Genomic DNA, 14,665 nt, shown 5'->3' with positions numbered 1-14,665 from the left:
CTCACGAGAGCTTCGCGGTAGCTCACAGGGCAGACAGCAGAAAGACCAGCATCTTCCCTGCTGTACAAACAAAGAGGTCCAGAGAGGTGAAATGATTCCCCCTGCTTAGGAAGAAGCGAATTTGGAACAAAAACTCAGGTGCTATAACCGCATACTGAATGGTCTTCCTTAATTAGAATAGAAATTTAAGATTGGGAGGAAAATACAGACTAAAATGAAATAAACTGGGATCTGGATCCTTATCAGATGATCAACATTCAAGTATCTAAATCTAGCCAAAGGCCCTTATCTGAGGGAAAACCGAATCACACTCTCTCTCTGATCTCAAGGGCACTGAGTTGTACTTTTACTGATATGCCTTAGACCCCCGCATGTCTGCCATCAGGCTGTAACTTCTTCATTAAAACCATGTATATATAACCCTGGAGTGGCTGTGCTTTGGCCTTCTTGGCTGCTGACCTCATGGATCGTGGAGTCTGTTCTCTTTCTCTGGTCTCGGTTTTGGAGCATCCCCAGATGATGATCCCCCGACCCAGAGGAGCGCCCGTCTCAGGCTGACTTGATTATGCAGTCGTTGGTTTTTTTAAATTCATTCCCAGTGTAGATAGGATCTGTGTGGATGGAGTCAGTCAGCAAACATTTAATGTTGCTCCATTCACAGGCCTACGGAAAGTACGTTAGTCACAAGCTCTCTACGCGAAGCCTCTCCTTTCAGAAGAGTTGGGAGCCTGTGCAGGGATGCGTCCCTGAACCTGCAGCCAAGAAATAGGTCACTGGGTGGGTGGTGGTGGCAGTTGGAGAAGCTGAGCGTGTATGGGGGCGGGGCACACGGCGTGGTGGGGGGGGGCAACTGCAGGATCACAGGGAAGGAAAACCGAAAGCAAGCTGTGCTTCAGTAAGCCAAGACTTAACACCATGTTGACATGTGAATACTGCAAATATGAGTAGGTTTGATCCCTTAACTCATGGACGCACACTCTCAGGACACAAATGACTTTGGGCTCTCAAGTCTCGAAAACCGAGATGTGTGATTTTGGGCAGCCTGGTGGTATTTGTAGGGCCAGCAAGTCCTCATTTATGGTAACACATCAGAGCGCTCTCACCCATGATGCAAATTTCTGTTTTAAGGCTATATCCTTGCTATCCGTAAACACTATGAGAGACAAGGGAAAATGAATAATTAATGTAAAACTATGTCCCTTGAAATTAAATATTTGTTCCCATTAGTATTTTTAAGGGTTTTTTTTCACATCATCACTGCTTTAAGAAATAATGACATTCACATCATAAAACTGTGAAAAATGTCACTTTTAAATTGAATGTTATTTTTAAAATACAAGCCTGAATATAAATACTCAGATAATGACACTTTTTTCTGCTCTCTCACAGAATACCCAGAGGATAAGCAGTTCTCAAGCCACTCAGCCTCTAGCTACCCCAGTCGTGTCTGTGACCACCCCGAGCTTGCCTCCGCAGGGACTTGTGTACTCGGCCATGCCGACCGCCTACAACACTGGTAAGCCTGCTCTCTCGCCTTTTGTGGATTCTGATTCTTTGTTTTGTGATCAACATGTGCTTTTGTGATTTTTTTTTAAAGTACGTTGATTGAAATACATTATTTCCAGTTCTTTAGATACACGTTTGGGTGTATTGAAACACAAAGGTTAGCAAGATGTACAAAAAAATACGTTGTTTGTAGAATGATTTCCCAGCTTCAACTTTTATTTACCCCTGACAAAGAAACACGTAGCCGTTCCCAGAATTACGGCCTGTGCATCAAACCAGGGGGGACGCGCGACTGCTGCTTGGCGTTTGCTCGGTCGTTTCTCGTGACACTAGCCCGCCCCAGGCTGTCAACGTGAGAGGTTTTTCTCGTGCTGTGTTCACGCACGGGGGGAAGGACGGACTCCCCTTGGACTCAGGACCCCGGAATGTGGCCCATGTGGAGCTGCGCCAGGCAGGTTGTGTTTTCCTCTGTGCAACTACCTTTTGTAGTTTCCATCCTTTGTGCCTCAGGAGCAAAAGCAGGACCTTCCTTGTTTCTCCTCAGAGCCGGTCGGTCCTCCCTTCTGAGAGGAGCTCCTCCCTCATTTATGTTTACTTAGCCATTTCATTTTGAAGGAGCCTGTGTCGGGGGTGTGTTCGGCCAAGTTGGCACCGCTGCGGATTGCAGGGGCGCTGCCAGCCACGCGGGTGTCCGCGGGGGCCCGGCGTCAGCAGCTTCCCCCGGATCGGCCGGCCGAGGAGAGGCAGGCCGGGCGGTTTCGCGCGCTCACCCGCCGAGCCCAACACCTGAGGTTCAGAGGCAGAAGGAGAGCAGGAAAGAGTTAAGTGACACCTTGTCGTGACGCAGACCGCAGTGCAGGGCGTTCATCCTTTCGTGATTCTCGCGAGTGGACTGTAATAAAAAATGCTCTAATTTTAGACTTCAGAGTAAACGCTTTCGCGCGGTGCTTTCACACTGCTGTCTGCAGCTCCCTGAGGCCATCGATACATTCGATTGTCACTTTAATTCCATGTAGTTCATTTAAAACAGAATTTTAAAAGGTTTTGTTGAAAAAAGAAAGCCTCTTAGGAAAGTGTCCACTTAGCTTTTCTAACCATATGAAGGAAATGTGCGGATCTATTAAGTGCGAACCTAGAGTAAAGCAAGAGATGACACAGTGATAGAGGTTGGGTGTCCTTGCAGCGATCACCAGCCGTACGGGTGACAGGACGCCAGGCCCAGAGCTTTTGTCCCAGATTCATGCCAGCTAGGGAGACAGGATGTACCCGAGGCGGCAGCTCTGGAGGGGAGGCCCGAGCGGCTGCGTGAGCAGTCTGAGCTCTAGACGCACTTGAGAACGTGAGGAAAGAGGGAAGTGTAGGAGCCGAAAGTTCCGAGGAGCACCGGCGGAGAAGGTGGGGCTGGAACTGCTTTAAAGCGAGAGCGGTTTCCGGAGCACTTCGTGACAGGTTTCCCGGGATACACAGAAGTTCCACTGTGTGTGCTTTTCGGAAGGCTAGTGGGTTAGCAAGAACTTGTTTTTTAAAAGTCCGGAAGGAATGACCAAAACATAAAAACGGAGTCCAGTTCTCCCAAAACCAGCAATCACTTGGCCTCAGTCTCATTCCTTCTTTTTACTGATTTAGTCTCAGTGCTCTTTTTTGGAGCATGTATTTGGTTTAATTTTTAAAAATATTATTTGTACTGTCTTTAGTGGCCCTTTTTAAACACATGTCCGTTTTCATCTTTCTGTAGTAGGTCACCTGCCCTTCTGTACATAGAGTCAGACTCATGCAAATGGTCAGGAAAGGGATGAAGAGATGAGCAACATTTCAAAAAACAACAGTTTTTATGTAAAGGAATCCCGGGTGCTCCCTCGTGCGTGTCAGGAAGGTCACCCCCAGCGTCACAGACCTGCTCACGCGTCCATTCAACACATGTTTATGGAACACTTGCTTTGTGGCGGGTACCGGGCCGGGCACACAAGAGTGTATAGTTCGCAGTGGAACTCAGGGCCTGCCAGGGGAGAGACACAGGACGGACGGCTCTAGGAGCTATTGATTACAGTCGTATTAAGAGCTGTGTTGAAGCGTCACTCAATGGCACACATGACTCAGCCAGGCAGAGCAGGGAGAACGTTCCAGGGAAAGGGAGCACTGTGTACGAAGACTAGCAGACAGGAGCGTCGCTGGAGGGCTGGGGATGGCGCAGGGTGCGCAGAGCTGAAACCATAGAGCTAAGGAACGATTACGGGCCACATGGAAGGTCTGGGATATTGAGAGCACCGAGAAGCCCGAAAGCTTTAGGCAGAGAGGTATCGTGAGCGTATCTGTTATTTGAAGATCACTTCGGCTAGTGCTCGTAGGGGCACAGCTGCGTGCAGGAGACCACACAGAAGGCCGCACGGTGGCCCAAGTATGGGTCCTGATGGCTTAGACCAGAGTTGGCAGGAGCGCTGGTGAAACGGGCAGGCTTGAGAGACAACACGGACAACCGACCAGCCTTGCTGGTTGGCGGGAGGAGAAGAGAAGGATCAGGAGCACCCACTGGTTTCTGGCACGAGCAGTGAGGTGAAGATCGGTGCCGTTTATTCGGATAAGGAGCAGGTTTGGAGGAGATGAGTCCAGTTCGGGTGTCAGATCTTGTGGTGTTTGGAGAGACATCCGAAGGACATACCAGGGAGGTGCTTGCGGGGACCTAGAGCTGGGGGCGGGGGGGCTGCCGAGGGCGCCGCGGCAGAGTCCTGAGCACCGGCTGTGTTCCTTCCACTGAGTCCCTCGTTTGTTAATGTTAACTCACTAGGAAGACCAGCTTCTTTAAATACCTCTCGAGACCTGAAGCAGCAGTTGAAAGTAGAAGAGTTTTTGCCACCTCTCTTTAAAACTAAATGGAAAAGACAAGTGTTAATGAAGAACCAAAATAACCCGATGTGTGGATGAAACCTAATGTCCTGAGTCGTGGTGTTCAGGGAAATGAGCTGTAGTCCCTTTTATGCTCTTGTCACACACAAGTTTTTTCCTGAACTTGAAGTTGTGTTGCACGCAGGCGGGGCTCTTTGACAGCCGCGTACTGTGAACGACCGCCGTTCGTCAGTTGTGCGATAACGTCTTCTCTGGGCCACCAACTCGGCCCTGCATGAGAAGGGGTGCTGTGTCCTTCCTGCTCCCCTTGTACTTGGAGAAGAGAAGAGCTGCTGCTCTAGCTCCGTCCACTCTGTCGCTCCTTCTCCCGGGGGTAGCGGCGGGCCCGTGTAGGACGACAGCTGTGTACGCGCATCCCTCAGCAACGGCCCTGTCGTCATCTCTATTTACAAGTCTGGAAAAAGGGTCTCAACTTTTTGTGAGATGGGAAACTGTAAACATGTAGTGCAGAGTTGAGACTGACTTTACTGAGATATGATCCCAGAGAAGCGAACGCAGCTAGGACCCGGAAACCTCCCCAAAGAAAAACTGTTGTGGGTTTAGACCTGTGTGTTTTATGTTAAGAAATACCTGGCTTCTCTCAACCGGGGAACTTCTGGAGCTACTCTGTGAAAAACAGATTTTGCTTGGGCCTGCTCTCACACACGAGTAACGCTTCTTCCCTTGTCCTAGATTACTCGCTGACTAGCGCGGACCTGTCGGCCCTGCAGGGCTTCAACTCCCCGGGCATGCTGTCCCTGGGACAGGTGTCGGCCTGGCAGCAGCACCATTTAGGACAAGCAGCCCTCAGCTCTCTGGTGTGAGTAACTAGAAATTGTCCCCGAATCTCTCCTCCTGGCCCTGCACTTGACTTTTCTATCGGTTACAGTCTTTTGTGCTGTTTACTGTCATGAGACTATCCTAGAATGATTCTTTTTTATGTGGTACAAGTGTTTGGAGAAAATATTTCCTTTACGTGATTCTAGATAATAGCTTGGATACTGATCAAACTAGGCATTCCCTGAGGAGATCTGGGGAGCCGGGCTTCTCTGCTGTGGAGGTAGACTCAAATAGTAACCAAGGGATACTGAGGCACAGACGTCACCCACATGCACCTCTCTTCTACCTACCAACCAACCATTAAGCTACCTAGTCCCACCCCCCTCCTTCCCCACCCCTATATCTGATTCCAGTGTTTGATGAAAGGCAGCTTAAAGGTATTCAGGCCCACCTACCACCCCTACACACACACACACACACACACACACACACACACTCTCTCTCTCTCTCTCTCTCTCTCTCACACTTTTTTTTTGCTTTGGTGACTATCAGTAGACAAAGGGAATAGGAAAATAAGCAGCCAACCCTCATGGAAGCCAACTGGGTCTGCTGTTGTGTCCCCTCTTCTGAGATGCTACATTCGTCCTGGTTCTCCCCCTGCTAGCGCTCTCGGATCCCCCTGGGCATCACCGTAAGCTCTTCTCACTCCTGTCCCCTCGCCCTGCCCATAAGCAATGTTCTCTCGTTGAACTCTTCCTGGTGAGCTGCGGTGTGAGAAGCAGGCTGGGATCAACCACATGAAACCCAGTAGCGGATTCACACACAAGATACCCAACCCCTGCTGTTCCTCCCCTCCTGTGCGTGGAGAAAGCCAAGGTGATTTTCCTTCCTTTTCTTTGCCCATTGGCCCTCGGGGGGGTCTGTTCATCCTAAATGAACACACCACAAGTGGAAATGGCTTGGCGCTTGGATTGGGGCAGAAGCCTGTACACACACTCCGCTACTCTGAGCAGGTCAGCCTGTCGGAGGCGGTGTCCCACCCGGAACATAGGGTCAGGTGACGGCCTTCGAGTTGCCGTGAGAGTAGACACAGGGCCAGAGCAGAGAAGAAACCAAGAAAGAGAGGACGCCGAACGCAGGGGGCTGTGGCGTTCCTCTCCCGTTCTGGTCCACGCGCAGCATCAGACACACCGTGTCGGCTCCTGCACCTGCGGAAGGACTGGGGTGTGGGCAGGGGCAGTAGCCACCAGCGCACTCAGCCCTCCTGCTTTTTGTTCTTCCACGGAGAGGTCATTAACGCCAGTCTTGGGGAGTTCCGGCAGGCTTTCCGTCAGACGGTGGCTGCAGCAGCATTCCCGTTATGCAGGTGCACTCACCAACCGTCTAACGTCTTCTTTCCTCAGGGCTGGAGGGCAGTTATCTCAGGGTTCGAATTTATCCATTAATACCAACCAAAACATCAACATTAAGTCAGAACCAATCTCACCTCCCCGGGATCGAATGACCCCGTCAGGCTTCCAGCAGCAGCAGCCACAGCCGCAGCCGCAGCAGCCGCCGCCTCAGCCCCCCCAGCCCCCCCAGCCCCGGCAGGAAATGGGGCGCTCCCCTGTGGACAGTCTGAGCAGCTCGAGCAGCTCCTATGATGGTAGTGACCGCGAGGATCCACGGGGCGACTTCCATTCTCCAATCGTGCTTGGCCGACCCCCCACCACAGAGGACAGAGAAAGCCCTTCCGTCAAGCGAATGAGGATGGACGCGTGGGTGACCTAAGGCTCCCGGGCTGGCGTTCGTACTTCGTGATCCTGCAGCGAACTGCCCTACATATCTATGTCGGTAAATAAGGACATGAGTTAACTATATTTATATGTACATACATACATATATATCCCTTTATATATATATGTATGTGGGCGTGAGTGTGTGTATGTGTGGGTGTGTGTTGCATACAGAATCGGGCACTTACCTGCCTCGTAGATCTGCGGATGTGCGTCCCATGGCAAACAAAAAGCACCCTGTAGGCAGAGTCTAGTCTGGCACTTCCTTGGACTACTTGTTTCATAAGATAACCAGTTTTTGCAGAGAAACGTGTACCCATATATAATTCTCCCACACTAGCTTGCAGAAACCTAGAGGGCCCCTACTTGTTTTATTTAACTGTGCAGTGACTGTAGTTACTTAAGAAAAATGCTTTGTAGAACAGAGCAGTAGAAAAGCAGGAACCAAGAAAGCAATACTGTACATAAAATGTCATTTATATTAATCACCCAGCCTGGCATGGGTCTCTGTTGCAGAGGGGTGCATGGGAAGGGCTGTTGATATTTAAAAAAAAAACAAAACAAAAAAGCCCCACACATAACTGTTTTGCACGTGCAAAAATGTATTGGGTCAAAGAAGTGATCTTTAGGTAATAAAAAAGAGAGAGAGTAGAAAACACGCATGAGATATTCAGAAAATACTAGCCTAGAAATATAGAGCATTAACAAAATAAATTAATATATTAAGTTATAATTGGACTATGTCAGAAGTTTCTTTTTACATTCATATCTTAAAGAAACTGATTTTAGCTCATGTATATTTTATATGAAAGAAAACACCCTTATGAATTGATGACTATATATAAAATTATATTCACTACTTTTGAACACATTCTGCTATGAATTATTTATATAAGCCAAAGCTGTATGTTGTAACTTTTTTTTTTAAGAGAATAGCTTTATCTTGTTTTAACTTTTTAGTTTTATTTTAAGAGGGGGAAAAAAAACAAACAAAAATATCTTGCAAGCAGAACCTTGGAAAAAAAAAGCCATGAACACTTATTATTCTATATGTAAATTAAAAGTTGAGCCAAACTCTTTTGTGTATATAGCATCTTAAATATATTATCACCTTTGGTGTAAGTACCTATGTATTGTATGGTCACCAGATTAAAAAGTATATTTTTGTGGATTGCCGCCAATTTGGGGGGAAAAGGCGAGATCCTTATTAAGTAGAGTATTCACTGTTTAATATTGACTATTTTGTTAAATATACTGTACTTTGGATTTTAATTATTAGCCCAGCCTTTTCAGAGGGTTGTATAACGGGGTTTCTCCCTCACTGGTGGTGAATGTGTGCTGTTACGTTGTAATCTTCGTGCTGTACGGGTTGGGCATCATTATATATTTTATGTGTGTACATAAATAGCAAAGTGGCAAAAAAAACTGGTGTTAAGTTCATCTTGCATAAATATAAAATGTGTTGTAACAGATTTTATAAGGCATTATTTAAAACTTGCCTTTTGTGAGGAAAAAAAATATAGTAGAAAAAGCTGACCTAATTTAATATTAGAGAACATGGCAAAACAGATGAGCACAAAGGTTTTATAAGTGGTAAACGATTAGGGAAAAATATTTGCGGGGGAAGGGATCTTTTTTCCTGGCCCCTCTAAAACAGAATGATGCAGCTGGTTACAAAATACTACCATTCAGAACTCTCTGGGCCTCGGAAGGGCACTTGGGTGTGGGGAGAAACTCTCACGGGCACGTCGCTGGCTGGCACGGCTCGCCGGCCTCATGAAATCCGGGCCGCACTCAGCTTAGCCTTTGAACGAGGCCTGCCTCCTGCGGGAGGACAACGAAGCCACGATGGCAGGTTCGTCCGTTTCCTGGGCTTGTGCCACAAACAAAATTCAAAGTCCTGTATATCTTTCATCATAGATTTTTAAATACACCCTTTCCTGAGAAACTCAAAATAAGGGTTTAAAAATTGCTGCTATTTTGTATTTCAAACTTAATGTTCAGCAGCTACCTACAATTTTTTACTTACGTTTTGCTTTTCCCCCTAAATTGCCTTCCTTCTGACATTTTCCTCATATGCTATTTGTGACAAATCAGCAGCCAGATTTCCTGACTGACACATAGGTATTAGGTACAGGGGAAACCTGTGGTGTTCACAGCTACAACATGGAATTCGGTTTTAGTAACAGTTTGGGTAGGAACAAGGGAGGGTGACGTGCTGTCTCCTCTTGTCAGTATGGCCGTTAGGCTCTAATTCAGAAAGGATTAGTTTCTCTTTAAAATGTACTTACTTTACTGAACTGCATACAGGCACGTTTCTTCATAAGGTCACACCTGATTGAAACAAGACAGTCTCCCAACACTGAATTTCCAAGATAATCCTTACCACTTTGTAAACCATTTATAGCTTTGAAAGTGTTAAGTGATTCTTTCGTTACTATTCATGCACGTTCATGAACTTCTGCTGTACATTGGAATAGGAGTTACCACATTCGCATTTACTGTCTATTTTCTTGTGTGCCTTATGAGATGGCTTTTCTGACTGTATCTCAATAGTCTTTCTTTCTATGCAGGTTTATAATCAGTACAACTACTGTTTTCTAAAATACTATTACACGAGGCTCGGAGTTTGTATTTCAATTACACTGACCAAGTAACAATGTATTCCGTTTTCAGGAAGTGAATATTTGACTGTTAACCCTTTTCCTGTCTGCCCAGTGTGACCTGGAGCATATGGACTTGACTTGACAGACACCCCTCACCCAGACTCCATGTTCAGACACATACACATGCACGTCTCCTGGTGGAAACCAGCTCAGAGTGGGGAAGACACGAATGGTGTTTCTTTAGAACTGACTTTTCTTACCGTTTTAGACTCGTGTGTTTTGTATGACACCATCACAAAAAAATTTTATCCTTCAGATGAAGTATTTTATTACTAAAAGACAAAAACAAAAAAAGAGGACGCTGCACTGGTTCAAGTACGGTCTCCAACAGCTGTCCTTCCTCAGGGCGCTAACTGGCCCTACACTGAGAGCGAGAGTCACCGTTGTGTGTCTGCAGATGGTCCCGATCAAAACTCCATCTTTTGAGCCCTAATTATGTCCATTGTGTTAGAGACTAAATCAGGGGTTTGTTCTAAGAGAACAATATATGTTTTACCATTTCCTTTAACTATAAGGACAACTAGTAAAGCATTAACCTATTTTCTGTATTAACCATCATGCGCACAAGAAATACATAGTAAATAAGGAACCAGAAAACTCCTGGCATTGGGTCGTAAGAAGCTAGAGGATTAGAATGTGAAAAAGATTTTACAAATGTAAAACTCTTATTTCTCTGTAGAAACTTTCTTCACTTTGCTGTGCAAGAAGACACTGCTTTGCTATATTTAAAATGGCTTTTTTAAAAAGAGATTTATGTATTTGGTAAATGTTTGTAGTCAACAGTTCACACAAAAGCTGTACACGGTTTGATCATGTAAAACCGTTTGGCGGCACAAGCTGGACTTTGTTGCCATCCTTGAGATGAACCTTTTAAGAAAAATAAGTTAATCTCAATTTTTCCCTGAATGTGTTGTTTTTTCTTCATTATACAATAAATATTATAGTGAACTTTTTATCAAATGGTTAAGAAAATGCTAGAGGTTGTTGTAAACTATTTGTATCCTGCACTCACTACAGTAAAGACGGACTGGCTTTTCCTGTGTACTCCAGCCTCTGTCATGTTTGCCGCCAGTCGTCCCCTTCCCTCCCCCCGGATGCCTCTCCTGTCCCTTCCCCTCACAAAGAACTTTTCCACCTACAGATCCCCTTTACTTACTTTGAGGCTTGGTCCAGGAAACGGCAGTGGCATCTCGCCAGCCTTGCCCATAGCTGCTCCTGAGGCCTCCCCTCCTGGGCCCCCCGGGTCCCCGAAGGAAGCAGCGGGCGATCCAGGGCCCAGCGTCGGCCAGCCTGGCTGTTACTGCGGTCAGTGTGGATCGGGTAAGCCCCTTCGGGCTCCGCTAACAACTGCTTGCAGGATATACTATGGGGCGGGGATTTCTGTTAGAATCAAATGATAGCAAGTTCTGTCTACCCAAAATGCACACATAATACTGAGCGAGTGGCAGCAGAAGACAGATTTACTAAATGATTTTCAAAAGTGACAGGTGTGAAACGTATCTTCAACTTGGCAGTGGGAAGTGTTCTCTTCCATGGATTTGCCTTCTAAGCCAGCTCCTAACTGAGCCGATTCTTGCTGTCAGTTAAATGAAAAGCTAAATTTTTCTGCTGGTTTTACTCACTGGCTACAGTGAAGCTCTTATTAGCAGGGTTTGAAAGCTGGTTGAGTCCTGTGGCTAAAAATAGTCTAATCCCAGCTGCAGCTACTTAAAATCAATGCACTGCGATTTCCTAGTTTGCTCCCACGGGTGCCGCCCCCCCCCCCCCCCACGAGGCTTTAGCCTGCGCGGGAGCTGATTCTGTGTCCGAGCCGCAGCAGCCCCGAGGGGGAGTTTCGCTTGGAGCCCCTCCGCCAGCTGGATGGCTCCGGCCGCTCTCCTCCTCCCGGCCGGTCCGTAGGGGTCCAAGCACCATCCAGCTGTAGAACTGAGGACACCGGTGTGTCCTCCCATCCTCCACAAAAAGTGCGGGGCTTCCGCAGAGGTACCTGGAACACTGAGGAGAGGGGCTTCTCAGGGACCGGTGGACTAGTGCCATTGCGCCGCGGCCGGTGCTGAGCCCAGCGTGCGAGAGGTGAGCCCTGGGCCCCAGCTGTCCCAGGGTGTGAGCTGAGGACAGGCGCTTCTCAGCCAGCCCCCAGCCAAGGCCTGCACACAGCCGGGGTACGCCCCTTCCCTCCTGCAAGAAATCTGCGCTCCCAACTCCATCTGTGTCTGCTTCCCAGACGACCCAAACTGACACGCAGCTCACCCAGCTTTCGAGAACGTGTCCTAGACTTCACTTTCTGACATCATCTGCCTGCTCACTCTGAACCAAAGCAGTTGAAGGCAGCTGGGGACGAAAATCCAAATCACAGTTGTACTAATTGGTTTCACTGTATACTCCCTCCCCTGTTTAAGCTTTTTTTAAACTTTGAACTTTCAACTTACAAAAAAGTTGCAAAAATAATCGTTTCCAAATCTTCACACAGCCTTCCCTAGTGTTAACATTTACATAACCACCGTCCCACTATCAGAACCAGGAAACTGACCCTGTTACAGGACTACTAAGCCCTCCTTCTGTCACTGGCCGGCATCACCACACCCACTTGCTCCTCCGGCGTGAGCGCCCCCAGTAGGGCCACAGGGGAGCCCTGCCTCGTGTTCCTTGCCAGCACCACCGCACCCACCTGCAGCTACAGCTAGTCCCTCCTGCTGAGGACCCCACATGGCCTCACCCACCTTTTCTGAAACCTGACCCCTGTCACTGACCTCCCCTGCACTGTGTGCGCCCAGGGATAGAGTGTGAAGTCCTAGGGCAGCACGCTGACACTCTGGCCCTCTGCCAATGCCAGGGAGCCCATAGTTGGCCCTAGCCCTTGCTCCCTGCCCTGACACCCATCGCTACAACTTTGTCTGCAAGTGACCTCTGTCACTACCTAGGAGCCTACAGCTGGCCCCGCACAATAGAGTGTGTGCACAACATTGGCCCCATCCACCAATGCTGCCTGCCCTGGTCCCTAGCTACTTACTGGTTCTAGAGACATGGCTGAGAAGCCCAACAGCCCTTCCAGGCACTGCAGACCCCTGCAGTGATCACCAAGGAATACGCTGTTACCAACAGTGCGGACCCCAGGGGGCTTGAGACAAAGAGCCATGCTCCAACTAGACCTACTGCTACCACGCACCCCTGCATTTGTTGCCCTGCACCACTAGACCTGGGTCACAACATGATCCAGTGCGCCCCATCTGCAAGTGAAAGGCTTCTCTAACCAAAATCAGTCCATAAAGTCTGGAAGAGGTGAGGGAAACATGTCTCTACCAAAGGAAGAGTCCAGTAGCTGGACTCAAAGAAATAGAGATGCAGGTATTGCCTGACAAAGAATTCAAAATAATTGGAGTACAGATGCTCAGAGCTACAAGAGAACACATAAATGACTCAACAGTATGAGGAAAATGATACAAGAACAAAATGAGAAGCTCCACAAAGAAAAGAACCAAATTTTGGAGCTGAAGACTACAATGAACCGAAGAATCCAATAGTTTCAGCAGCATAGTTGAACAGATAGAAGAGAGAGGCACTGAGCGAGAAGGCAGATCAGTTGAATTTAAACAATTAGAAGAGCAATTAGAAAAAATAATGAAAAGGAACAAAGCCTACAGGAGTTATGGGACACAATCAAAAGAAACAGTGTATGGTGACTAACATATAAAAAAAGAAACAATGCACATATTACTGGAGTCCCAGAAGAGAGAGAGAAAGGAATAAAAAGCTTATTTAAAGAAATAATGACTGAGAATTTCTCAGACATGGGAAGAGAACTGGACATCCAAGTTCATGAAGCTTGGTCACCACAAAATTTCAACCCAAAATGTTCTCCAAGATACATAATAATGAAATGTTCTAAAACCAAACCCAGAATTTTAAAAGCTGGAAGAGAAAAAAAATTCTCTCACACAAGGGAGCCCTCATAAGGCTCTTAGTGGATTTCTCACCAGATATCTTACAGGCAAAGAGAGAGTGGGATGATATATTCAAGGTGCTGAAAGGAAGAAGCTGCTAACCAAAATACTTCACCCAGCAAAGCTGTCCTTCAGAAATGAAGGTGAAATAATAAAATCTTCTCCTAATAAATAAAAGCTGCTAAACTTTTGCCACTAAACTACAAGAAATGCTAAATAATAAATATATAATAATATATAAAAAATAATAAATAATAAAATCTTCCCTAATAAAAGCTGCTAAACTTTTGCCACTAAACTATACAACAAAAAATGCTAAAGGGCTGGGGGGTGCCTGGGTGGCTCAGTCGGTTAAGTGTCTGACTGTTGATCTCAGCTTAGGTCTTGATCTCAGGGTTGTAAGTTCAAGCCCTGTGTTGGGGTCCTTCTCCAACTTAAAATAAATAATATTTATTTTATATTTTATATTATATCATAAAATAATATTTTAACAAGCCCACTTTAATGAAATTTTTAAAAAATTATAAAAAAGAAATGCTAAAAGGAATTAGACCCTCAAGATGAAACAAAAGGGTACTAATTAGTAGCCTGAAAACATATGGAGATACACGGCACACTGGTAAGGATAAGAATCAGACTTAGAATACCTTAACACTGCTAATATGGTGATGTGTCAGACAAAGACTCATCTAAAGATTAAAAGGCAAAAGTATGAAACCTAGGTATAGCTTCGACAGTTTGTTAATGGATACACAATCAACAATGTAAATGGTGTCATCAAAATGTAAAATGGGGGAGAGGATAGTTTTTTTTTATATGTGATCAAATTAAATTGGTATTAGCATAAAATACACTCTGATATCTATAAGAATTTTTATGTAAACCTCATGGGAACTCCAAAACAAAAATCTACAACAGATACACATGAGAAGAAGGGAATCAAAGTATACTGCTACCAAAAATCATTTATTTACATAGGAAGGCAACAAGAGGAAAACAAAAATGGAACTATAAACAGCCAGAAGATAATAAAATGGCATTAGTAAGTCCTTACCTGCCAATAATTATTGTAAATGTTAATGAACCAAATTCTCCAATCAAAAGGCAAACTGGCTGG

At 46.3% G+C, this 14,665-nt stretch overlaps 1 protein-coding gene and 1 long non-coding RNA gene across 29 annotated transcripts in view; one reads left to right on the top strand and one right to left on the bottom strand.

Annotated features, from left to right (window-relative positions):
- Positions 1 to 10,651, top strand: part of MEF2A (myocyte enhancer factor 2A) — a 162,189-nt gene extending 151,538 nt beyond the window's left edge. For all 28 annotated transcript variants that reach the window (XM_048221093.2, XM_048221088.2, XM_026510361.4 and 25 more), the window contains 3 exons: positions 1,390 to 1,516; positions 5,080 to 5,206; positions 6,570 to 10,651. In XM_048221093.2, the coding sequence (XP_048077050.1) occupies positions 1,390 to 1,516; positions 5,080 to 5,206; positions 6,570 to 6,936 (621 nt within the window). In that variant the 3' untranslated portion in view covers positions 6,937 to 10,651. The remainder of the gene's footprint in view (positions 1 to 1,389; positions 1,517 to 5,079; positions 5,207 to 6,569) is intronic.
- A 117-nt stretch (positions 10,652 to 10,768) lies between these two features.
- Positions 10,769 to 14,275, bottom strand: LOC125282976 (uncharacterized). The gene is made up of 2 exons (XR_007190483.2): positions 11,858 to 14,275; positions 10,769 to 11,602 (listed from the first exon to the last, which is right to left on the bottom strand). It is a non-coding gene; the product is annotated as an uncharacterized LOC125282976 (long non-coding RNA).
- Between the last annotated feature and the right edge of the window lie 390 nt (positions 14,276 to 14,665).

The sequence above is a fragment of the Ursus arctos genome, unplaced genomic scaffold, assembly GCF_023065955.2.
Source record: "Ursus arctos isolate Adak ecotype North America unplaced genomic scaffold, UrsArc2.0 scaffold_28, whole genome shotgun sequence".
Lineage (NCBI taxonomy): Eukaryota > Metazoa > Chordata > Mammalia > Carnivora > Ursidae > Ursus > Ursus arctos.
Note: the sequence above shows the minus strand (reverse complement) of the source record. Positions and strands in the feature narration are given on the sequence as shown.